General features: G+C 47.4%; 2 protein-coding genes across 2 annotated transcripts; both read left to right on the forward strand.

The window, feature by feature from the left end:
- Positions 1-6,432: 6,432 nt before the first annotated feature.
- LOC142802968 (uncharacterized) lies at positions 6,433-10,527 on the forward strand. The gene is made up of 2 exons (XM_075888055.1): positions 6,433-8,054; positions 10,407-10,527. Exons 1-2 carry the CDS (start codon positions 6,433-6,435, stop codon positions 10,525-10,527), a joined length of 1,743 nt encoding a protein of 580 aa, XP_075744170.1.
- Positions 10,528-21,115: 10,588 nt separating this feature from the next.
- Positions 21,116-26,392, forward strand: LOC119171113 (uncharacterized). The gene is made up of 4 exons (XM_037422188.2): positions 21,116-21,275; positions 21,744-21,814; positions 23,116-23,208; positions 25,563-26,392. Exons 1-4 carry the CDS (start codon positions 21,209-21,211, stop codon positions 26,349-26,351), a joined length of 1,020 nt encoding a protein of 339 aa, XP_037278085.2. The 5' UTR covers positions 21,116-21,208; the 3' UTR covers positions 26,352-26,392.
- The last annotated feature ends 182 nt before the right edge of the window (positions 26,393-26,574 follow it).

The following is a 26,574-nucleotide window of genomic DNA, read 5'->3' on the forward strand; positions in this document are numbered from 1 at the left end:
ACTGCCTGTTTGTGTGTAGTTTATCAACTGCGCCTAATATGTCCAATGCTTTAAAAGTATTTTACGCCCTTGCTCCAAGACATTTACGACTGATTCGCTTGGTGTGGATACCAGAGCATAAAGAATTCACTCTCACTGAATATGCAGATGCACTCGCAGTGGCCTCACATAACTATCTCGTAATTTCTCTATTGCCGACGCTAGCATTTATCCCCGTGACACGCTTTGAAAAATTTGTAATATCAGATAATTTTGAAAAAATCTCGCTTGGCAAGTTCTGATTTTTTGCATGCTAAGTACCCCGGAAAAATCGATGGTGCTCCTCTAGAGTGGCGGAGATATCAATTACGAAACTACGACGCCGAGTCCCCCCCCCCCCCCCCTGAATATTTATCTACACAGGTCTAATATAGTACAGGCTCCCCTATGCCTCCACTGCAACGAGAGTGAATGCTTTCACCATTTACTCTTAACATGCATGTTATATACAAACCAAAGGAAGAGGCTGTTAGAAGAACCTCTCCGTAGGTTGACTCTAAATTTATCCCTTCCGGTGGTCCTTTCCTTTGGAGCAACTGAAAAGGGATTTAGCCGAATGAATGTTTGCGAGGCTGTATGCGAGTTTTTAACGGCAAAAAATAAATAGAATATTAAGCTAAAGCATTAATTCACTTTATTTTAAACCATACTAGCTTGTTCGTTTTTTGTATTACCTGTATTTATTTCATTTCTAAACTGTCGCTGACAAATTCGTTCTTTGTTTAAACATCCTTACCTAAATAATTCAGCTGGTAAAACAATTCCATCTCACAAAAGAGGCACCGTCCGTTTCATGGCTGATCCCCCGTGGTGCGTTGCGCCAGGACCCTGAGGAACAACCAACCAACCAACATGTGGGCACGCAGGACACAGCACTGCAATGGCGCTAACCAAGCGAATATTTTGCCTTGTGCAGGGTATCATTAGTTTTGCGACAATAACTGCCACACGCATACAGCTGGACCAACACTTTTCGGGTAATGCACAACACCATGTTTTCGACTATCTTACGCTCAGGTGATCACCTTTACTGAACGTGACGAGGCCAACGACACTTTGACCTGGAATGACCTGGAATGCAGAAAAAAACAATCTTTTATAAATTTCCCCGAAATAAAACATCGCTATACTATAATTATATGCTGGGCTCTTCTCCACCTGAAGAAGGCACTAGCTATCGATATTTAGGCGCCACAATTTACAATAACCTTTCCTAGCACATTCACGTTCACAACATATCTTCCTCTGCTTTAGAAATTTATGCTTGTTTGAATCCAAAAATAAACATGCTCAGGTATCTGTTCAACTTTTTGCGTAGTATTACCTAATATGTCTTAACTTCGAGTACACCTGCATTGCATGGGACCTCCACACACAATGTAGCATAAAAAACCTTGAACGATATCTAAAGACGGGCTATCTGACTTGTTTACAATAGCTTTTCCACATTAGACTCACCAACTGAACTGATGCAGACAAATGATATCCCCAGTCTTGGATCGTGTCGAAAAAACTGTGCCTTGACTTTCTGTCACAGCAACATTGCAATAAACTCACACTCGATCCGGTTGAATATTTGAGTCTTCTATCAATTAGGCCTATTTCTCAAACTCATCCAAATGCTTTAACCCTCATGTCACTAGAACTGGCCGATTGAAACATTCTTTTTTTTCGCGCATCATGAATGATTGGAACAACTAACACACTGTATCATTTGTTTTGCACACTGGTACTGCATAATGTGGGTTACTTAAACATGTACGCTAAAGACTGTAAAGTTAAACTGACAAATTATGTCACTTTTAATCTTGTTTTGTCTACCCTGCATAGATCTTTTGTCCGCGTATGTATTAAATAATAATAAATAATAATAACGCATTCTATTTCTGCCGTCATGACACAGCACATGCAAGGTACTGACTATACGTAATGACGACGAAGAACAAGCAGGTTTGAGACCAAACATGGTCTTTCTGCTATCACGGCACACAAAATGCAATGTACCCAGTATAAACAACGACAATGACGCTCATGGCGATGAAGAACAAACGCGTTGTAGACCATCCATTCTCTTTCGGCCTCCAAGCAACACCACATGCAAGGTACCAACTGTGCGTCATAACGATCATGAACAAGTGGATTCCAGACCAAACATTCTCTTTCTACAATCACTGCACAGAACATGCAATCTACCCACTACAAATCATGACGACGCTCATGACGATGAAGAACAAGCGCGTTCTGGTCCACACATTCTTTTTCTGCCACCAAGGCACAGCACATGCAAGGTACAAACTATATGTCATTGATGATGAAGAACAAACGGTTTCCAGGCCAAACGTTCTTTTCCTACCATCATGGCACAGACAATGCAAGGTACTCACTACACATCATGACGACGCTCATGACGTTGAAGGACAAGCGCTTTCTAGACCACACGTTCTCTTTCTGCCACCAAGACAAAGCACATGCAAGGTACCGATACGTCATGACGGTGATCAACAAGCGGATTCCAGACCAAACATTCCCTATATGTCATGCCAATGGTGATGACATGGATGACGATTTAAAAAGCGCGTTCCATGCCACACATTCTATGGCACAGCCTATTCAAGGTACCCACTATACGCAATGATAATGACGCTGATGAGGGTAATTATGATGATGATGATGATGATGATGATGATGTATATCAAAGGCAACGGCAGGCTTCTCTGGTATATGGCGTCTTGATATGCTCTACGCCGTATTTCGTATGACGGAAAACAACCAACAACCACAGGGGGAGCGCTCAGACCTCGAATTGCCAACTGCAGGCCAGATCTGAATCCACAAATCACTAATATTGAGGGCGAAACTAATTTTACAACTCGACGAAACATTCAAGTTATGACGAATAAACATTCTATTTTAATGTATTCTCCTTGGCACTCATTCACATGCGTGAGTGGTCAACTTCAAGTGGGATTTCAAGTAACACCGAACCATCCCACTGCTTCGCCAAGGGATTATCAATCACTTCGTGGATACGCCGTCATGTCTTTTTTTGGCGCAACATTAGTGAAAACCTGCAGGTAATTAAGCCAACGAAGGTATGTAGGAAGCATCATAATCCCTTTATGTGTGTTTTAAGAATTCTTTTATAGTTGTGAAGAAAGCAAAGTGAACTAATATGCAGTATGTCGATGGTATGCGCTTACCGAAACTTGGCCTTCGCATCTTAAGCAGGAACGAAGCTTGAAACTTTTCGTTAGAACCAGTGAGCTTCAGACCCGATGTTCTCAGGTTCGGTTTCTGCCAGCCGGGTATTGCATTTTCGTTCACTTTACTTTTTTCACATCTATACCACCAATACTATAACTCGAAATAGTGCAAATAATGCTCCCCATAGCTTTTTAAAAACGAATGCATTTCTTAGTCGGGCTATGTCAGGCGTACATCGGGATCAGTCCACCGCCCTCTCCCCGGAGCAATAGCTGCGGGCTCGCGCTTCCCTAGCAACCACAGTCCCCACCATGTCATGCTTCGGTATCGGCAGCAGTCAGCAACAGCTGCGGGTCAATCCTAGCAACTGGAGCATGTGGTGCCAGAGAGTGTAGCAAAGGGTAAGGGCCGTTCCACGCGCTTCCCGCACAGCCCTAACGCACGTGCCGGGACCCCTACCACACGCAAGTGGGTAACAAATGAGCCAATTGGCGATGCTGTGGAGGGTGAAAGAGCGTCGCCAATTGGCTCAATGTTCCCCGCTTGCGTGTGGTAGGGGTCCCGGCACGTGCGTTGAGGCTGTGCGGGAAGCGTGTGGAACGGTCCTAAGTGCAGTGCTTTGCCACTCCTCCTCTCGTTGTCTGCCCTTTCAATTCCCATCGCCCAACTTTTCCGTTCTCTCGAGCCTCACTCTCGAACGTTTGCTGGCTGGGTGCCTCTCAAGAACGTGCGGGAATGTGTGCTCGAGACGCCGCTGTGAAGCACTGACGCCGAGCTGAGAACGCTGTTTGTTTTGTCCGCTTCATAATATGTTTTAGCCGTGTACGCTTGCTACTAGTGCTACTAGTGCTTACGGCAAGAATCGATGCAGCAGGCATCTCAGGTTTTGCCGAAATCAAGCGAAGCGAGAACGCTCGAGCTTGAAATTCAAAAGCTCAGTCTTCAGATTCAGTACGAAAAGCTATTGCAGGCTAGAATGAACGCGGAACGTCTCAATGGCACGTTGTCCAACTCTGCGCACACCGCGTTTCTCGCGACAGACAAACATCGCGATGGGCAAACTGCGCTATTGGCTGCATGGTATAACTAAAAAAAACATTTTTCTTCTAATGCCGGCTTCTCACGTGCGAAACCACGTTATGAATGGTACGCAATCTACTCGCAATTTCTCACAATTCACTTCGTCAAGGCGGGGACATTATTTTTGGCTGCACTGCCAACTGGTTTTCACTTACGAGGAACACCAATACTTGCGTGCACGACTTTTATTCTGGGTTTTAACACCACGCGCCAACAACTTGTCAATCATGATGTATAAATTTTTGCTCATTTCTTTTGCAACGCCCTGCCCAGTGAAGGTATACGGAGAAAGTGGCATTGAGAACCACCCTTCTGTAGAACAAAGCCACAAAAAAAAAACTTCCACGCTTATGAGAAAGAAATCCGCATGAATGTTTTTCTCGGTTTTATGAATTCTATTCGCAATAGTATAGATTCGTAACCACAAGGACTTCTTGGAAAAAAACCCGTAGTGCTATGCTCGTGACATCGAGCTACGAACAGGTGGTTACCAGTTTATCTTCCTGATCTCTCGAATAAATGTCATGTTTACTTATATCATATCGTAAATTCTTTCTTTCGAGCTGACGAGAGCTATTTACTAGTGATGCAAAACCAGATTCTTTCAAAGCAGTCTCTCATGGTGTAATCTAATGGCACCATCGAAAGTGATATCAATCTTACTAAGTTAGAGACATTAGGAATGTTGTGTTTTGCCGCTCATAAGTTGATCGTGCGGATGGGACAGCACCAGAAGCTACGTTCTTCAAAGCTTCTTTCTCGGATCTCTCTCGGCAAGGTCGCGAATTGCTTCTTTTGAGCAAGAGACGACAGCGCGGGAAGCTACGTTATACAAAGCTCCTTTCTCGACTCTCTCTCGGTATGCCCGTGTAACTATACACCACTTATCCTCTGGAATGCAAACTACGTCCGTCTCCTCCGCTGCCGTGGACAAACACACAATGTGAAACGAACCCGCTCTGCCAACGGGCTTGGAATGTTTGTGGTTCAGAGACAAGTTGCCGCTGCCGGGCGCGAGCTCAGTGGGAGTAGGCGACACGCTCTGTTCTGGCGATCAGCTCAAAATCGCAGCGATGCACGACCCGAGCACAAGGAAAGCGGAGAAAGTCAAAGGCCGCTTGCTACCTGCGGGGGCAATAACGTTCCGCGCGCAATCATTCAATTACCGACTTTGGAGGTTCGTCTCGGCTCGCTGTCTGTGGGAAAGGGCATGAATGTACGGGGTCTACAATGCCGATATCTCCCGAGCGTTAGAATTCCTGAGCGCGTGGGAGATGGAGAGAGAGAGACATGATGGGAAAGAGTACCAAAACGCCTGTTTAAACTGTAGAAGCGCTGCTGTCGAGAGTAAGGTCAGCCAAGTAGGGAGTGACTTAATCTGAGTGGAAACAGATTGGATGAGAGAATGTTGAGGCGGACCAGCAGTGGCCCCCTCCCCTTTTTCTTTGTTACCGCAAGATGCTTAAGACTGGAGGGAATCCGTTTCTCTTCAGTCGAGGCTGCAATCACTTAACTGATAGATCACTGCGACTCCGTACGAGGCAACTTTTGTCTGGGCCGTAACCACTTGGTGGTCGAACAGTGAGACTAAATACGTTGTATGTAGTAACAGTGTTCTAGACTCTAACTTAAGAAAAGTTAAGTAGAAGAGTAAGACGCTGTTGATGTCTGTGTTATCATGAGTGTGCTTCGGCAAGATGTACATATGACTGTAAATATTTCGCTGTAATATACCTTCAAGTTCTCATTACCTCTAACCTGCCTCCTGCTTCATCGACGCCGATCATCTCCTTGACGGGACTTCAATCCATATCAAGGAGATCAACGAACGAGAAGGAAAACTTAACTGGCGCAGTCGACAGAGATCGGCGAGCTCTGCAGCACCATACACTGGACCAGCGCTGAGAGGACCGAGGGGCAAGGCATCCAACAGCCACCAGCGGCAAAGTCGAGACGCTCCCACAGCAGCCAACTCCGGCACCATGGAGGAGATCCGGGAACGACAGTGCATACAGCAAAGGGTGAGCAGGATTTCTTGCGTGCTTCTCTAGTTGGCATGGCAGTTTATGTGTAGAGCACATGGTGAGAACACGCGGGGGTGCTAAAACAATGGAGTCTAATGAAGATGAGGGTACGAGTGTGGCAGATGTGAATCGGAGTCGAGAACCATACAATGATGGTATTCAAAATTCTGATCAGTCAAATGAGGCGACAGTGCCTACTCAGAGGCAAGAATCGATGCAGCAGGCTTCTCAGGTTTTGCCGAAATCAAGTGAAGCGAGAACGCTCGAGCTTGAAATTCAAAAGCTCAGTCTTCAGATTCAGTACGAAAAGCTATTGCAGGCTAGAATGAACGCGGAACGTCTCAATGGCACGTTGTCCAACTCTGGGTCGGAGACGGGGGATCAGAGGCGCCGGAGTTTCGATTCTGTTCAGCAATGTGCAAAAGGGCTTAAAGGGATCCGCCTGCCGAGTGACGCGGATGTCTCATTATGGTTTGAGGAAGTAGAAAAACTTTTTGCTACTTACCAGGTACCGCATGAGAGCCGCGTGCATTTGGTTATGCCAGCGCTAACTGAGCGAGTCCGTTACCTACTGCGTAACCTCAACCCTGAAGAGAGTGCAGATTATGAGTTTGTTAAAGCAGCAGTGCTGACGGAACTGAAGCTTTCTCCGGCAGAGTACCTGCAGAGGTTCGAAAGAGCAGTAAAGCGTAAGGAAGAGACGTGGGCGCAGTTCGCGTCCCGCGTGAAAACTTATTTTTCATACTACCTCCAAGTGAGAGAAGCCGACACGGTAGAAGTGATGGCAGAACTCATGGTTGCTGACCGCATAAAATCGGGCCTTAGTACGGAGGGTCTTGAGTATGTGAGATTCAGGGAAGGCGAGGGATGGCTTAGGCCAACTGAGATCGCGAAAGTGCTCCAAACTTTCGAACAAGCGAAAGGGAAAGGGCGTGCTTCAAAGCAACCAACTGTAGAAATGGGGCAGAAGCCGGCGACACGAGTTGAGAAAGGGGCTCTGAAATGCCACTTATGTCACGGCTCAGGCCATTTCGCTAAAGAGTGCCCGAAGGCTAGTGATAAGGAGAACAACCCCAAGAAGGCTACCGAGCCAAAGCGGAAGGTTCAAAAGGTAACGTTATCCCACGAGACGGATACTGAAATACCTACTGGAGTACTTAGCGCAAAGGTGAAGTCAGTGAAACACGAGGGTGAAGGCACAGATAAACTGCAGTTAATTCCTGTATCATGTGCAGGCATATCCGCAGATGCGATTTTGGATACGGGGAGTGAGATAACCGTCATCCGGGAGAGTCTGCTTCCGCGAAGTGTTGTAGAGCCGTCTGGCACGGTAAGATTGGTGTCCGCTTTTGGTAAAACTATCGAGGCAAGGCTAGCTACGTTACCGGTCAAATTAAATAGCCCGCGAGAGGTTACGGAGCCTCAGAACGTCGACCTACTCTGCGCGTTAACTGATGAGCTCGTCGAGGGCACAGATTGTTTGTTGACCAAGGACGATTGGAAACTTTTGTTGAAGGCCAGTAGCCCTCTGGCAACCTGTCGAGCGCCGGCCGAGCCTGCTCACGAGGCGGAACAAGCAGTTGAGAAACAAAAAGTAGTTGCCTGCAATCTTACCTTGGAGGAGAAAGACGATTCCGGGGAAGAGGCGCAAACTGATGAAGAAAGGGAGGCGTCATTAGGCCAAAGAGTAGAGTTCCACAATGTGCAGTTGGGCGACACTACGCTAAAGAAATGTTGGGAAGACGCGCGTAGTGGGAAATCCGGCATGTTCATTTCAGACGGACTATTATACCACTGCGACTCAATAGCAGGCACTCGAGTGAGTCAGCTAGTTGTCCCCAAAGATAAGTGGACTGAGGTCATGCACTTAGCACACGAGTCACTATGCGGGGGGCACCTAGAGTCAAAGAAAACAAGAGCTCGCATTAGGCATAATTTTTTGGCCGGGTATGGCGAAGGAGATATTAGAGCATTGTCATTCGTGCCATGAATGTCAAATTCGTTCAGACAAGCGTCGCACGGGTAAAGTGCCTATAACTCCGCTCACTAGACCCGAGCACCCTTTCCAAGTTGTCAATGTAGATGTGATCGGACCCCTAGACACACCGTCGGCGAGAGGGCATAAGTACGCACTGTGCTTAGTGGATCTTTGCACGAGGTGGCCAGAGGTGATCACACTGCGCTCTTTGACAGCTAAGGCGACTTGTGATGCACTGATTGAAATATTTAGTCGCACAGGCGTCCCAGAGATGATCTGCTCCGATCAGGGCACTAATTTCAAATCGCAGCTCACGCAAACGATGCTGGAGAAATTAGGTTGCATGCCAAGATTTTCAACCCCAGAACACCCAGAGAGTAATGGACTTGTAGAAAGGTGGAACCGAGTACTCAAAAGCATGTTGTATCATGTCATTCAAAGAGACTCCAAGAATTGGGACAAATTGATCCCAATGGTTTTATGGGCTTATCGGGTAGTCCCCCATGAGGTAACCGGAGTAGCTCCGTTTCGTCTATTGTATGGAAGGAATCCCACGGGACCGCTTCTAATACTGCAGAAGACTTGGACGGGAGAAATTCCGGTGCCCGCAACATTGAGAGAAAACCCCGCTAAGTATTTACAACAACTTAAGGAGCAGCTCGAGACGGCCGCTAATATAGCTGAGCTAACTAGTGCAACTCATCAGGAGAGTTACGCCAGTGCTTATAATCACAGCAGCAGGCTCAAAGCTTTTAACGTTGGCGACCAAGTTGTGGTTTCCGACAATGATCGGAGTCGTAAAATGTCACCTAAATGGCTAGGCCCATTCACAGTGGTTGGACGTGAGCGCGAACATTCTTACCACGTGGAAACATCTGAGGGAAAAGTGAAAAGTGTCCACGCCAACAACATTCGACCTTACTATGCAAGAGTCAGTCATATTGGGGTCGTCTTCGATGAGGACCATGATTTTGGGGAGGTGGAATACGCCCCACAGCCAACCACTGTGAAGCGGGAAGAGCTAGTGGTAACGAGCGAGAAGGTCGCTCACCTTGATGCTGATGCGCAGGCGGAAATACAGGCGGTGTTCCAAAGACATTGCACCCACTTTGACGGCACTCTGGGTATAGCAAAGGTAGATGAACATAAAATAGAAATAGAACCGGGTCAACAGCCAAAAAAGTCGTTTCCGTATCGGGTGCCGGAACTATTAAAGAAAGAAGTCAGCCGGCAAGTTGACGAACTTTTGACTTGGAAGTTGATCTACCCCACGGAGAGTGAGTTTGCACACCCGGTAGTATGCGTAGGAAAAAAAGATGGGACTATCCGCATGTGTGTGGACTACAGAGCGTTAAATGCCGTCACCAAAGCGGATGCGTTCCCGATGATGAATCCTCCGGAATTGATTTTCCGAGTAGGCAGAGCGCAGTTCATTACGGTAGTGGACCTTAAGCGCGGGTACTGGCAGGTACCGATGGAAGAAAACAGTCAGAAATTCACCGCATTTGTAACGCATGAAGGTCAATACGCATGGAAAGTGATGCCTTTCGGGCTGAAAAATTCCGCGGCAACCTTCCAAAGAATGGTGAACAAACTCTTGTCGCAACATCAAGTGTATGCCACGGCATACCTAGATGATATTGCTATTTTTTCTAGCACTTGGGAGGAGCACTTAAGGCATCTAGACATTATTCTTAAAGTCTTAGAGAAGGCGGGACTGAAAGCCAGCCCGGAGAAGTGTCAGATTGCGCAATCCCACATACATTACCTGGGGCATATTCTCGGTTCAGGGACACACGCACCAGACCCAGAAAAGATAGCAGCAGTTAAGAACTTGGTACCACCGCGCACCTAGAAGGAACTACGCAGCCTGTTAGGACTTTGCGGCTACTATCGAGAGTAAGTCCGGGGATATGCAGAGGTGACGAGCCCGCTCACGCTGTTAACAAAGAAAGCGGTACCTAATAAGATACCCTGGCCGGAGGAAGCTCAGGCGGCATTTGAGACTCTCAAACGATCTTTGTGCGAGGCCGTGGCGCTAAACACCCCTGAGCTATCTCAGCCCTACTGGCTTTTCACAGACACATCAGCTACGGCGGCGGGAGCATGTTTGGCACAAATGTCAGCCGAGGGAGAAGAAAAGCCTATCGCCTTCGCAAGCCACCGCTTCTCACCCACCCAGATTCGTTGGTCGACAATTGAGAGGGAAGCGTTCGCAATAATATGGGCCTTAAAGAAGTTTGACTACTGGCTTTTCGGTGCCATAGTAAACGTCGTTTCCGACCACAATCCGCTGTCGTACCTTACAACTTCGACTCCACACGGGGCGAAATTAACAAGATGGGCGCTGGCTTTACAGCGATATCATGTGTCCGTACAACATCGGAAGGGAGTATGTAACGGTAATGCGGATGCGTTATCTAGGCTTCAGAATAGTTCATGGAAGCCATCAGAATAACAGTGCCATGCCAACTGGGAGGGGACGTGAATGTTTCTGCCCACGTGCTGCTGTATATTGTGGACTGTGTGATTGACAATTCAAGAAACAGACACTAGTGATCTCACTGCTTGAAGCAGCAATGCTGTACTTGATTGTTTAGCATGTATTTGTTTTCGTTTAGTGTATTCTCCTGTAGTGTTGATTTGCAATTGTGTTTGATGCTTGTGTACAACTGTTGTGTGGTTAGAAAATCCAGTGACTTAATCGCGGCAGTGCTTTATTGTATCACTGAGCGTAAGACAGCCCAGTATACTCTTTAGGGGGGGGCGTGTTGTGTTTTGCCGCTCATAAGTTGATCGTGCGCATGGGACAGCACCAGAAGCTACGTTCTTCAAAGCTTCTTTCTCGGATCTCTCTCGGCAAGGTCGCAAATTGCATCTTTTGAGCATGAGACGACAGCACGGGAAGCTACGTTATACAAAGCTCCTTTCTCGACTCTTTCTCGGTATGCCCGTGTAACTATACACCACTTATCCTCTGGAATGCAAACTACGTCCGTCTCCTCCGCTGCCAACGACAAACACACAATGTGAAACTAACCCGCTCTGCCAACCGGCTTGGAATGTTTGTGGTTTAGAGACAAGTCGCCGCTGCCGGGGGCAAACGCACAATGGGATTAAGCGATCCCATCCTGCCTCAGCTGCCGGGCGCGGGCTCAGTGGGAGTAGGCGACACGCTCTGTTCTGGCGATCAGCTCAAACTCGCAGCGATGCACGACCCGAGCACAAGGAAAGCGGAGAAAGTCAAAGGCCGCTTGCTACCTGCGGGGGCAATAACGTTCCGCACGCAATCATTCAATTACCGAATTTGGAGGTTCGTCTCGGCTTGCTGGGTGTGGGAAAGGGCATGAATGTACGGGGTCTACAATGCCGATATCTCCCGAGCGTTAGAATTCCTGAGCGCGTGCGAGATGGAGAGAGAGAGACAAGATGGGAAAGAGTACTAAAACGCCTGTTTAAACTGTAGAAGCGCTGCTGTCGAGAGTAAGGTCAGCCCAGTAGGGAGTGACTTAATCTGAGTGGAAACAGATTGGATGAGAGAATGTTGAGGCGGACCAGCAGTAGCCCCCTCCCCTTTTTCTTTGTTACCGCAAGATGCTTAAGACTGGAGGGAATCCGTTTCTCTTCAGTCGAGGCTGCAATCACTTAACTGATAAATCAGTACGACTCCGTACGAGGCAACTTTTGTCTGGGCCGTAACCACTTGGTGGTCGTACAGTGAAACTAAGTACGTTGTATGTAGTAACAATGTTCTAGACTCTAACTTAAGAAAAGTTAAGTAGAAGAGTAATACGCTGTTGATGCCTGTGTTATCATGAGTGTGCTTCGGCAAGATGTACATATGACTGTATATATTTCGCTGTAATATACCTTCAAGTTTTCATTACCTCTAACCTGCCTCCTGCTTCATCGACGCCGATCATCTCCTTGACGGGACTTCAATCCATATCAAAGAGATCAACGAATGAAAACGAAAACTTAACTAGGAAGATTAAGTGATCCCAAGTTGTATTCAAAATATAGTGTGGCTATTCTCCATGACATAATAGCAATATGGGAACCACGAATGTGATTTACCATCATCACGGCGACAAAGAAAGAAAAAAAAGGAATCGGAATGGAGGTACTGTTTGCGACAACTTTACACGTTCGAGAATTTTAGTTGATTTGAGTGTGACCATCTACTAAATGTAATTTTCAAGAGAAAAAAGGCTATGATACTGAAGTGGTTTCAAATAACTGCGCTGAGATATTCACGTCTTGATGGTATCGCTCACCCCAGAACATAAAAATGTTCCTGAGAGTGATGGTCTAGGTTACCATTTAAGCTCCTACGAGGCTTAGCTTCACCCACTCCGGTATTCATTTTTCTAACAAACAAGTTCAGCACACAACATTATGCGAAAGTTCACTGCAGCATTGCAAACAGGGTCCGCAAGACCACAATGAATCGCATTTTGGACCCATGGTTACACATGCAAGTTTTATGATGTTGTATTCAGGAAAATTCCGCATTTGCAAGATGCCGATGCATGCACGATCTGCACAAGTCTCCACTTTTATTCTCCCCTGATGTAGTTGAATCTAAGCTTATGGTACAGTAATTATTCTTATTAAAATATTATACCTCGACATATGGCCAGACAATGACACATGAAGAGCGCTTTCAGTAGACCAGGCAAGTTTATTACACGCTATCGCGCAAGTCAGTATCAGGGCAAATTTTTCTTTCACGTCTCGAAATCCACAGTAGGTGACCGTCCGTCCCGTCACCTTCAACATGCAATGGTGCCAGCAATTACCAAATCACAAATGACGTCACCATTAGGTCATTTGAGAAGATATCACAAAGTCATACGTCGCCAAAATTTGAGGCCTCGTCGTGCGACAGCATTGTAAGACGTTACATCATCGTAAGAACTCGTCGCTCGTTCAAAGGTCAGCCGACTTCGAATGCAGTGGAACGTAGGTCTTTTGAATATAATTTTGTAGAAGAAGAAGTTACTCGAGTTCACTGACAGGGGTCATTGTGTCATTCAAGACAAAAGTCTATTTCATTGTAAGAAACCAGTTGCGATATTGGAACCATAATTTCCACTTTTTAGTCTGCGCGTTTGCCATGTTACAATCATCTCGAAGCGTGAAGAAACCTTCAGCAAGGGGGCGGGAGGAGATAAAAACGCTTTAAAAGTGAAGTACGGCTTTCGTTTTCGCGGTAAAAGACAGCGCATAAGAGACCATGTCACACTGCTACAACTACAAAAGTTATCTAAACGCGCACAGTAAACACACACACACTTATATATATATATATATATATATATATATATATATATATATATATATATATATATATATATATATATATATATATATATATATATATATATATATATATATATGGTCAAGTAGACATTCCATGAGCAGTTTGGTCCCCGCCACGGTGGTCTAGTGACTAAGGTACTCGGGGTCTGACCCGCAGGTGGTCGCGAGATCACATCCCGCGCTCTGGCGGCTGCATTTCCAATGGAGGCGTAAATTTTGTAGGCCCGTGTACTCAGATTTCGGTGCTTGTTAAAGAACCGAAGGTAGTCGAAATTTCTGGAGCCCTCCACTACGGCGTCTCTCATAATCATATGGTAGTTTTGGGACGTTACACCTCACAAATCCTCCGTGAGGCAGTCACGACGTAGTTTATTTCGAAGTTTCAACCAGAGTCTGGCCTTGATGAAGAGTCATCCAGAGTCATCCTGATGAAGGCCAGACTCTGGCTGAAACGTCGAAATGAACCACGTTGTGACTGACTGCTCACGGAGGATCTACGTGACTACCTGCGATGCTACAGCCACTCAAACACCATGCCTGCTCACAGACACACACACACACACACACGCACACACACGCACACTCACACACACACACACACACACACACACACACATATATATATATATATATATATATATATATATATATATATATGCACTTCAAACTGTTAATAGGTTTAAATTTAGCATTAATTGAAAAAAAACCTGCCTTTCAAACTTGTGGAAGAAAACTGCGTTCCTTGTATAGGTCTTGTATATTGACGAGAACCCGCTGCTTTGAAAGCAATCGCCACAACAATAACTACAACTACTGAGTAAGCTAATACCTGCAAAAGTCCATACCTACTTCGAAAGTTTCAGGAATGAAAGCAGCTTCAGCTCACCAGTATCTTGCACCTCCATGCAGATATATATATATATATATATATATATATATATTGTTATGGCGTTTATTAGCCGGCACACAGCGAGTCTACACAATGGCGACAGTAACGGCCAAAACACGGGGTCTCCGCGCGAGCGGCGTTCTCTTTGGGCAGACCCACTAGAAAGCACATAAGAGTTCGACCCACTTCAGTGTTCGGCGGCTTCTGTACAATTACCCCGGGGTCGAAGAGGGAGCCGCCTGGCGACCTAACAGCTTGTCACTACGAGCGGGTCATAGTAAGCCTTCAGGCGCTCCACGTTGACTATGTCGCGCCCGCGGCGGCGCATGTCCGAAGATTGTTCAATTGGCTCGATAAGATAGTTGACCGGAGATGTGCGCTCGATCACACGGTAGGGACCTTCATATTTCGGGAGTAGTTTGGAAGAAAGGCCAGCTACAGAGGTCGGGATTGAGAGCCATACAAGGGAACCAGGAAGGAAGGTGGGCTCAGAAGTGGCGGAGCCATCACGAATACTCTTTTGCCGCTCTTGCTCATGCGTCGTGAAAGTCTTGGCAAGCTCGCGACACTCTTCAGCAAGCCTGGCGGTCTCGGAAATAGGTGTACACTCAGATGGATCCGGCCTGTACGGGAGTATCGTGTCGATGGTGTGTGACGGGTGCCTTCCGTACAGCAAAAAGAAAGGTGAAAAACCAGTCGTGCTCTGAGGGGCGGTGTTGTAGGCGTAAGTGACGAAGGGCAGTATGGTATCCCAATTCGTGTGATTGGCGACGACGTACATCGACAGCATGTCGCCGAGGGTGCGGTTAAAGCGTTCGGTCAGACCATTCGTCTGCGGGTGGTAAGCAGTAGTTTTGCGGTGGACAGAATGGCACTCAGTGAGAATGGCATCGACGACTTCTGACAAGAAGACACGGCCTCGATCGCTGAGAAGCTCCTGGGGTGGACCGTGGCGCAATATAAATCGATGTAGTAGGAAGGACGCAACATCACGCGCAGTAGCCGCAGGGAGAGCGGCGGTTTCGGCGTATCGCGTTAAATGATCTACGGCGACGATGGCCCAGCGGTTGCCAGTGGACGTCAGAGGAAGTGGTCCATACAAATCGATACCTATGCGCCAAAACGGACGGTCAGGGCAAGGTAGCGGTTGCAGACCGGCTGGTGACATGTGTGCGGACGGTTTGCGGCGTTGGCAAGCGAGACAGGAGCGAACGAACTGCTGGACGTAGCGGTACATCCCGCGCCAGAAGTAGCGTTGTCTAATGCGATGGTAGGTTTTGAATACCCCAGAGTGCGCGCACTGTGGATCAGAATGGAAGGATTCACATATCTCCGACCGCAGACTGCGGGGTATCACGAGTAGCCACTGCCGGCCATCGGCGTCGTAATTGCGTCGGTGTAGGAGGCCGTCACGAATGGCGAAATGGTGAGCTCGACGACGCAAGGCACGCGTGGATGGCGTTGCGGACGGATTAGAGAGCAAGTCGATCAGTTGGGCGATCCAATTATCCTTTCGCTGTTGGGTAGCGATGATGTCAACATCAATGGCAGAAACAACAACCGAGGATACTGAGCAGAGCACGTTAGCTTCAGGCAGAGGGGAGCGCGAGAGGGCGTCGGCGTCAGCATGCTGGCGTCCGTTGCGGTAGAGGACGCGGATGTCGTAGTCTTGTAAGCGAAGAGCCCAACGGGCGAGGCGGCCTGAGGGATCCTTCAATGATGACAGCCAGCATAGTGCATGATGGTCTGTGACGACATCGAATGGGCGACCATACAAATAAGGTCGAAACTTTGTAAGAGCCCAGACGATCGCCAGGCACTCTTTTTCCGTGACGGTGTAGTTTGTCTCGGCTCTTGTGAGCGTACGGCTTGCATATGCCACAACATAATCAGGGAACCCGGGTTTGCGCTGCGCCAGGACAGCGCCGAGGCCTACACCACTGGCGTCCGTGTGCACTTCTGTTGGGGCCGTAGGATCATAGTGGCGGAGAATGGGAGGAGACGTCAACAAGTGGCGGAGCTTCAAGAACGCGTTGTCGCACTCTGACGACCACGAACTGAGGGGCCCGTTACATCCGAGGAGCTTCGTCAGCGGTGATATAATCGTGGCGAAGTTTCGTATAAAGCGTCGGAAGTATGAGCACAGGCCCACGAAACTACGCAGTTCTTTGACGGACGCAGGTTTTGGGAATTCGGCCACGGCCCAAAGCTTGGCTGGGTCAGGAAGAATGCCATCCTTGGACACGACGTACCCTAGGATGGTGAGTTGGCGTGCTGCAAAGCGGCACTTCTTCAGATTTAGTTGCAAGCCGGCATTGCTCACACGTGCGAAAACTTGTTTTAGACGTTGGAGATGGGTGGAGAAATCAGGAGCGAAGACAACAACGTCATCGAGGTAACACAAGCACGTGTGCCATTTCAAGTTGCGCAGAACGGTGTCCATCATGCGCTCAAATGTCGCAGGTGCATTACACAGACCAAACGGCATGACGTTGAATTCGTACAAGCCGTCGGGTGTGATGAAGGCAGTCTTCGATCGAGCGTCATCAGCCAGGGGTACTTGCCAGTACCCCGAGCGCAGATCGAGGGAAGAAAAAAATTGGGCTCCGTGAAGGCTGTCAATTGCGTCGTCGATGCGCGGCAGTGGGTAGACGTCCTTGCGAGTGATCTTATTGAGCCTTCTGTAGTCCACACAGAACCGCACAGAACCATCTTTCTTCGCAACAAGAACAACAGGAGACGCCCATGGACTGTCCGAGGGCCGAATGACGTCGCGTCGGAGCATATCGTCAACCTGCTCGTTAATTTGCCGGCGTTCAGCAGGCGACACGCGGTATGGACGTTGCCGTAATGGTGGATGGGCACCAGTGTCAATACGATGCGCAACAGTGGACGCGCGACCGAGAGAACTTCGCCCGACATCGAAAGAAGAACGGTATTCTTGCAACAGGTCTAGAAGCTGGGAACGCTGCACTGACGTAAGGTTGTCATCAATGAATGGGCCAAATACATCAGGAGATGATGGGTCAGAAGTAGAAACAGCACTGATGGTACGTGAATCGGGACAACGCGAGTCTTCGGGTACGTCCAGGACTTGTGCGTCGTCGACTGGTTCCACTCTGCCGAGACATTCCCCTCGAACCAAGGTAACAGTGTACGGGGATGGGTTGGTCACAAAAATAGCGGCGTTGCCTTGGGTGATTTGCACGGTTGCGAAAGGTACTAGCAACCCTTTCCTCCTGGAAGCACGGTAGGATGGCGAAACAAGTGCAATTGTGTCGGAGAGACCGGTGCAGTAGACCGATACGCCCATCGTCGAGCTTGGAGGCACTATAGTATCGTCTTTCACAAGAATCTTGTTCAGTGTCGAGGGACCGTCTTCTGGCGTCAAATGCGAGAAGGGCGAGAGTTCAATTTCGGCGGCGGCACAATGAATGACGGCGTCGTTGCGGGAGAGAAAATCCCATCCCAAGATGACGTCATGAGAGCATGCAGGAATGATGATGAATTGGGCGACATACAGAACGTCCTGAACGACAACGCGAGCTGTGCAGCCTGCTGTAGGATTAATACGATGCGAGCTAGCGGTACGAAGGGACAGTCCAGAAATCGGCGTCGTCACTTTTCGAAGCAAGCGGCAAAGGTTTTCGCTCATAACTGATACCGCAGCTCCAGTGTCAATAAGAGCAGATGCATGAACACCGTCCACAAGCACGTCAATGACATTAGATGGGCGGCTCTGAGGGCTTTCACAATGCGATAGCGTCGCAGTCCTTGCCTCTGGGACTGCGACGACTAGTTTTCCCGCTCATGAGCAGAAGAACTTGGCCGCATGGGGGACAGAGACCGACGTCGTGGAGACGGCGACCTTCGAGCAGACGGACCTGGGCGAGACGACAGTGGCACAGACGGTAGTTCCTCGTTATACGAACGGCTAAGGTGGCCAGCAACAGGAGAAGTGGGAGCCGGCTGTAGTCGAGAGCAATAACGGGCTACGTGACCGGCGTAACCGCAAGCAAAGCAGATGGGCCGGTTGTCGGGTGTGCGCCATCGGTTTGCCGGGGTGGGTCTCGCCCGGAACGGTGTCTGGAAAGGCTGCATGGTGGGCTGAAAATGAGGCTGAGGCGTTGCGCCAACATACGCAGCCGGCATACCCGCTGCAAAGGACGGAGGTCGTGCGGCAGCTTCGGCGTAAGTCACTGGTGCAGGCGCTTGAACGACTGGAGGCGGCCTTGCGACCACTTGGGCGTAACTTGGGGGTGCAGGGGCCGGAAGTTGTTGTGGGTGGTACGCAGGCATGACCTCCGCTATTTCCTGCTCAATCGCTCGGCGGATGGGTTGAAGAATGGTAGTGGCCGATTGTTGAGCAGCCGGTGGATGGGCGAAGGGCAGGAGAGAGAACTGCCGCGCGATTTCCTCACGTATGAAGGACTTGAGATCTGCCAGCAGTGCCACCTGATCACAGCTCGCTTCCAAGCCTGCAAGCCCTGCATCTCGTGGTGTGGAGCGACGGGTCATCGAACGCTGCCGGCGGAGCTCCTCGTAGCTCTGGCACAGCGTGATGACCTCAGCTACTGTGCCTGGGTTTTTGGCAAGCAGCATCGTGAAGGCATCATCGTCAATGCCCTTCATGACGTTCCGGATCTTGTCTGATTCGGACATGCTGTCGTTCGACTTCTTGCACAAGTCCAGGACATCTTCAATGTAACTGGTGAATGACTCACCGGCTTGCTGAGCGCGTTCGCGTAAGCGCTGCTCGGCTTGCAGCTTGCGAACGGCAGGGCGGCCAAAAACGTTGGTGATAGCAGTCTTGAAACCGGACCAGGTTGCAAACTCGGACGCGTGGTTGGTGTACCACAAACTTGCAACGCCCGCAAGGTAGAACACCAAGTTTGTCAACTTGCCGTCCTCGTCCCATTTGTTGGGGACGCTCACGCGCTCGTAAATGGCGAGCCAGTCCTCCACGTCAGTGCCATCGGCGCCCGTGAAGATGGGTGGATCGCGGATCCTGGGGACACCGGGACATGGGGGTGACATGGGAGGAGGCGTTTGCTGAGAGGCGTCGTGGGACATGGTAGATTGCAGCGTACGTGAGCGTAGTTCCAAGGGCATCGAAGGGGATCGTAGCACTCTCCACCAATTTGTTATGGCGTTTATTAGCCGGCACACAGCGAGTCTACACAATGGCGACAGTAACGGCCAAAACACGGGGTCTCCGCGCGAGCGGCGTTCTCTTTGGGCAGACCCACTAGAAAGCACATAAGAGTTCGACCCACTTCAGTGTTCGGCGGCTTCTGTACAATATATATATATATATATATTTATATATATATATATATATATATATATATATATATATATATATATATATATATATATATATATATAGGCAGGCATGGTGGTTGAGTGGCCGTAGCGTTGCATATAGTCCAGTAGATCCTCCACGAGTGGTCACAACGTGGTTTATTTCGACGTTTCGGCCTAGAGTCTGGCCTTCATCAGGCCTAGAGTCTGACCGGATGAAGGCCAGACTCTAGGCCGAAACGTCGAAATAAACCACGTTGTGACCGCTCACGGAGGATCTACTGGACCATATATATATATATATATATATATATATATATATATATATATATATATATATATATTGTGTGTGTGCGTGTGTGTGTGTGTGCGTGCGTGTGTGTGTGTGTGTGTGTGTGTGTGTGTGTGTGTGTGTGTGTGTGTGTGTGTGTGTGTGTGTGTGTGTGTGTGTGTGCTGCCATATCTATTGAATTCAAATACTCTGGATCGATTCTGAGAAACCGGCAATGCCGGTGCTTTTTACTGAATTGTTCTTGAGCTGCGCTTAGCAAGTATTTTGCTTACGTCTTGCCTTCACTAGAGTAGTTGTGTGTACATCAGCAGTCTGACGTCAAAGCGCCTGGTGTCCATAATCAGCCTAACGGGGGAGTAGACGCTGTTATCTATATCCTGTCGCACCACAAGCCACATCCGGGAACAAGCTGTCGGCGTAAAATTGTCACTTGCAGTCACTTTTGATAGCTGTACAGAGCACCCAGCAGGAAATTAAACTAGCGTGGCAAAATTGACTTTGCAGGGGAGAACATGATTCTCCTTTTTAGTCGTACATAAAATTACCTTAGCCAATCACGACATCATTAAAACTTGGCGTTACAGCATCTCGAAAATAGGAGCACCAAGGCTGTCACTAGCGTTTAGAGTGAGCCCGCTGTTTCGGAGATAATGGCGATACAAACAATAATTGCTCGTCTTGTCGCTGTGAACCACCGTCGGGCGAGCCGCAACTACGCGTAATAAATGTTTATGGTAGTTTGTCTCCGATATGACGTCACTATCTCCAGGGGTCACCGAGACGCTTATCGGCAAGAAGTGTCGGCAGGGGCCCCTTCCACAGAGACTTCAAGGCGCCTTGCCGCTGCGTCCATCTGAGGGGAGGGCTTCGTGAACGGAACTGTCCATAAACCTGACGTCACCCACGTAAGCTCGGTAGCCAATCCAGACAGAGAGTGTCTTGGTTTACAAGAATCGCTGTAAAGCGAAGAGCTAGCCGCATAAAAGAACCCACGAACCTCGAGTGGTACACAGTGAAGTCAAGAGAAACGTTGGAAACTGACAAGCACAGAGGAGTACCACCAAAGAAGCAAGATGATCGTGAACGCAAGAATCCTGTGTCTCAGCGCCGTCATGGTCTCCATGGCGGTGCAAGTTACTGGTGAGCTGATGCTCCTTTTATTTCTAAAACTTTTGAAATAGCTATGGAATCTTGCAGGTATTCGCTTACTCAGTAGTACTTATATTTTTGTGCGATTTCTTTCAAAGAAGTGCGTTCTCGTCAATATAAAAGACCTACATAAGGGGGTAGCTCGTTTTCACAAAATTGAAGTGCAGGTTTTTTTTTTAACTGACCTACTTAATGCAAGCATATTGACAGTTTGAAGTGTTTCATACTAGCTTTGATTTTGCTAAAGCAGAACGCAGTTTATCTCAGAACGTTCACTCTTTCATGAAACAAGAAATATACAGGCTTATTTGTCACCTCCCGGGGCGGAGGCATGTCAATGCCGTAAACTGTACGAAGAAATTAGCATGACTACCTAGAGTATTTTATAATTTTTTACTCTACATGAAGTTGCTTCAAGGTTCATAGACATCAAACATTTCCTTCCGTTTTATTCTTCAGCCGTTCCTTTGGGCGTGGCATCGCCAGGCTTGGCTCTTCCCAAATGCCCAGAGGCTACCAACTACGGCTTTGTAAGAATACTTGGTCATTTTTATCTACATCTACCTATTTACAATTAACGGTCCGTTAAAGTCAGTTTCAACTTAACAACCTCCACCCTGAAAACCTTACAGCGTTTGTGAGGCCGCTCTGAAACCTAGTCCTACCAGCTGATTAGGCGCAATTTCAATTTAGGCGCAAGCAGTTTATGCTAATTTTAACTTGGTTTTATAGTCAAATAAATGTTTTTACGTAACTAGGTATCTTTTACTGGGCAATATTCAGAACGATAAAACTAATCTGGTCGCTGTCGTCTTCTTTCTGTATTGAACGAGCCCGACAAAATTGTCCCGGCATGGAAAAATACGACTATGTTCCTGAATCTAGAACATCAAAAGCTGAACCAAGAAGTGGCGTGTTCAGTTCGTAACGTCGTTGAGCAGCACACGCTTTGAATTCAATGAACAATCATTATGAATTGTTTGGCAGAATAACGGCTCAGCGGAAAACATTTCTTTCCAGCAACTTACTTTGTATTGCGAACATAAAACAGATATTTGTGTGTAGACTCCGCAAACTTGGCAACAGAAAAAAAAACTGACATTGCTTGCAAATACCCTTTATTTTTTGTAATAAAATAATAATCGCACGTCCGTCAGAGATTTTATCTAAGTGAAAAACAACAAAACGATAGTAATAAGATCTTCGCGAGACCAAAGTACTGTTCTATAATAACGAGTCTCCTTGAGTAATCGACTTCTTTTAAGTACCGATGATTCTTAAGTAGGCATCTATCTTTGAGTACATTAAATAGTATACGTGAATACTAAAAAGGAAATTGGTATGCAATTGAGATGAACATTGTTTACTACTGAGAAATTTACGTTCGTGGCGATCACTCTTATTTAGGTTGCACTCTGATAATAAAAGAGACATTCTTTGAATTTAAATTCCATGACCATGTTTTATGAATAAAAAGTCCAAGGCGATGAAGCATAACAATATATTGGAGTTTTTATCGGGCATGACTCCTCATGGCTTTATATTTGTAGCTTTTGATCTAAAACTATTTCATTATTTGCCAATTCTTTAACCCTGCCATTGATTATGAAACACTATAGTGTTTCATAATCAATAGTACAAGATTGTAGTACAAGATTGATTGTAGTCAATAGTACAAGATCAATAGTACAAGATTGTAGTTGATGCTAGGACCCTATGGTGTAATCAGCGTACAAGCAACAGGAATGTACAAGCTTGGCGCTCTTTTAAAAAATTCATTTTCAGATATTCTTTTTGTTGTCATTATAAGATAATTTTCTTCGTATTTCAGCTTATCTTCGCACGGCTAAGGAACCCATGCAAATATTTGTGCCAAGGATATCCCATTCGCTTTGAAGCTGAAGACAACGGAACACCATGCTCAGTAAGACAGTATCTGCATTTCTCTAAGCATTGCGTACGGATATTTATGCTCACTGAAAGCAGTGAACCCTACAGCCAACGTGTGCATGTTGACACACATAAATTTCGGGGGCGCCTCACACACCGCTTGCCCCGTCGCAATGGTCTAGTGGCTAAGGTACTCGGCTGCTGACCCGCAGGTCGCGGGATCAAATCCCGGCTGCGGCGGCTGCATTTCCGATGGAGACGGAAATGATGTAGGCCCGTGCGCTCAGATTTGGGTGCACGTTAAAGAATCCTCGGTGGTCGAAATTTCCGGAGCCCTCCACTACGGCGTCTCTCATAATCATATGGTGGTTTTGGAACGTTAAACCCCACATATCAGTCAATCAATCACACACCGCTTGTGAAAAGCAGTGTGCCCATTTATGCAGGTTTCCTGAGTGAAAAACTAATGCTCATTCAGCTTCATCGTGGTGGTGGTGTGGGTGTTGAAAACATTTATTTACAAAATAGAAGTTTAGCACCTCTTTAGAAATGGTGCTTCGTATTGCTCTAGAGAATCATTTCGCTGAAAGCACTACCATATTTGGCAATCGTATGGCGTGCCGTGTTCAGGGATAAATGTTAAAAAAAATGTTTTTTGCTTGAACTGAGTTCCAGCCCTAAACAAGATGTGCATACCTTTGGGCCGAATATTTGGTTGCTGTAATTCAACAATTCAAGCTTAATGATTTCAGGATAATTAAATAATGAATTGTTGAAACTGATACAAAACAACAAAAACATTATTTTCTTTATCGGAACATAATACAGATTGACTTGGAATCTTGCGTTGTGAATTTGTCGCATTTCGTGACCATGCATCTTGATTAGCGCCTCAATGGGATAACTTAAGCACTAGTTGCGCTAGGGCTACATATAAAACAACGTTTTGCGCTTGTCAAAGATATTCGCAACAATGCCTGACAAGTGGGCAGTTCAAAGCGTTATTTAGGCAAACTGAGGAAAATGTTTCTTTCTATCCTGAAAATAACTTAAATGTTTCAAGTATACTTTCTGTTGGGTACCCTGGAATTGGTTAGTAAATCAGAGTGTTTGAAAGCAAACTACTCGTCGACGGTAATCCTGCAAATAGTGTGAAGTGATGATGGGTTTGTTGAACAACAAGTGTCAGGGCAGCCATCATTTTCGCAACGTGACTTTTTTTTCGCCAGAGCATTCAGTGCATTCTCGGCCCCGTATTTCCATACACTTTTCCAACTATCCCCTAATTTCGAAAATGGAGGATTAAAAGTGGAGGAATACGCGCAGACGAGGAAAAAAAACGCCAGGCCGGCGAGGTAGGCACAGCAGTCACAGCGAAAGCTAGAAGTGTGGCCTTCCAGAGCCTCTTCTAAACACCTATTGGGTAACTGCTTCAAGCACACTTGCTTGATGCTCACTACGGCATTATTAATAAAAGTCTAACGGTAGTAGGCCGGCATTCGATATGGTATTTTTCGTCATTCTTCTGAGAAGTGTGTTATCCACTAAATAATTGCCAGGAGTTTTGTGCCGATTGTTCATGTAGTGGCTGAGGACGGTGAGGAATTATGCCTGAAGTGTGTATGCCCCACAGTTTAGAGCTGAACAAAAACAAGCTTCTGTAATGAGTTCGAGCGTTGGACGACCCACTTGTTACGCTATACACAATGTGCGACGACTGCTTGTTCTTTCGCTGTTGTAAAACACTTTATATGTCATATAAACGCGATTCCTTTCTTGGCATCAAGCCTGTCTGAGGCAAGTTTGCCAACAAGTCCCAAGCACCAGCGTAACGCAGGGTTATAATAGTGTGCTGGCACCTAGCAGATCCAGGTTTGAGCCCATTTATGCCATTGGTACTAGGCTTTTTTTTCTAATTTCGCGCAACGTGGTATACGGACACCAGCGGTGTTGGCAGCAGCGGACAACTTGCGTGAGACCCGAGTTTTGCTGTAAAATGCAATATTTTGCTGTAAAATGCGATGAGACAACTCAGTCATGATACCACTAAATTACTAGCGTGTGAATTGCGGATTCAGTGTCGAGTAGTTAGCGATTACAATGCAGAAAGTAATCGTGTGGCTACCTCAAGTTTTTAGAAGTATTGTTCTCATTCAAATGCCAGAGGAAAGAGGCTTAGCGTACCGGCCATGAGTTCGTGGCTGGTTAGCCTTATTGTTTAGAAAAACGTGAAATCTTTCCTAGACTATATTTATGTCTATTCATCTCTCCTCCCGGGTGAAAGTACATATCAGGAATCGTTTGCTTTTAGAGTAGAAATAACACTGTGATCTTTCTGCGACTACATCGGGTATCAATCTTTCTTAAGTGCCCTTTCTGTTCTTGCAGACCAAAAAGGTGTTCAATGGCGAATGCTTGAACGGCAAGTGCATTGCCGTGCTGCCACCACCCCCACCACCACCCGCCCCTGCACCCGCACCTGAGCCCGCACCTGCTCCAGAACCTGCACCTGAACCAGCTCCAGCTCCCGCGCCAGAGCCGGCACCTGCTTCTGCACCGAAGTCTGCACCAGAAGAACAAGCACCTGCCGCTGCCCCTGAAGAAGTTGCACCTGCTGCTGCCCCTGAAAAAGCTGCACCAGCTGAAGAATCTGCCCCTGCACCTCCCGAAGAGCAGCCTGCCGCCGAACCCGCGGCACCTGTCGAAGATGCCGCACAAGAACCTAAGACGGGAGCACCTGAAGAAGCTGCTGAAGAGCCCAACGCCGAGCAGCCTGCTCAAGAGGCCGACGCTGAACAGCCTGATGCCGCGCAACCCGCTGCTCAAGAGACTGTCGCCGAAGAGTCTGCTGCTCCGGAACCCGCCGCTGAAGAGGAAGCCACTGAAGAAGCCGCTGCAGAAGAGCCCACAGAAGAGGAGCAAGCCACAGAGGAGGCTAATGAGGAGCCTGAGCAGGAGACCGATGCGGAAGTTGTTGAAGAAGCTGCTGCAGAAGCTGCAGAAGAAGCCGCCGAAGATGCCTCTGAACAAGATGCCCAGCAGCCAGCTGAAGACACGCCGGCGGCTGAACAGCCCTCCGAGGCCACTGACGAGGCCGAAGAAGCTCCTGCAGAGCCATCTGCCGATGACGCTGCAGTAGAAGGCAGCGAAGCTGACGCCGGCGAGGCTGAAGCGTAAACAACTCTTGTTGTTTAGACTAATAAATTTTTAAAATTGAATATCCCAGCACTATTAAACCCTGCAAAGTTGGTAATGCCACGAGCTAGATTGCCTTTAAATGTATGTGCGTAAAGTGCAGCCCGATATGGATTGTTTGTTCTCATAGCTTCTACAGAACATCATCTAGAAACATTTCTGTCCACTTCATGCAGTAATGACAAGACAGTCACAAGAATTAAGC

Source organism: Rhipicephalus microplus, chromosome 3, assembly GCF_043290135.1.
Source record: "Rhipicephalus microplus isolate Deutch F79 chromosome 3, USDA_Rmic, whole genome shotgun sequence".
Lineage (NCBI taxonomy): Eukaryota > Metazoa > Arthropoda > Arachnida > Ixodida > Ixodidae > Rhipicephalus > Rhipicephalus microplus.

Bases quoted from the DNA above. Each gene is read 5' to 3' on its own strand.
- LOC119171113 (XM_037422188.2), top strand. From the start codon at position 21,209: ATGATCGTGAACGCAAGAATCCTGTGTCTCAGCGCCGTCATGGTCTCC. The intron at 21,276-21,743 runs GTGAGCTGATGC...TTTATTCTTCAG, and splicing joins CATGGCGGTGCAAGTTACTG to CCGTTCCTTTGGGCGTGGCA. The intron at 21,815-23,115 runs GTAAGAATACTT...TTCGTATTTCAG, and splicing joins AGGCTACCAACTACGGCTTT to CTTATCTTCGCACGGCTAAG.
- LOC142802968 (XM_075888055.1), top strand. From the start codon at position 6,433: ATGGAGTCTAATGAAGATGAGGGTACGAGTGTGGCAGATGTGAATCGG. The intron at 8,055-10,406 runs GTTGGGCGACAC...GGCTTTTCACAG, and splicing joins GTAGAGTTCCACAATGTGCA to ACACATCAGCTACGGCGGCG.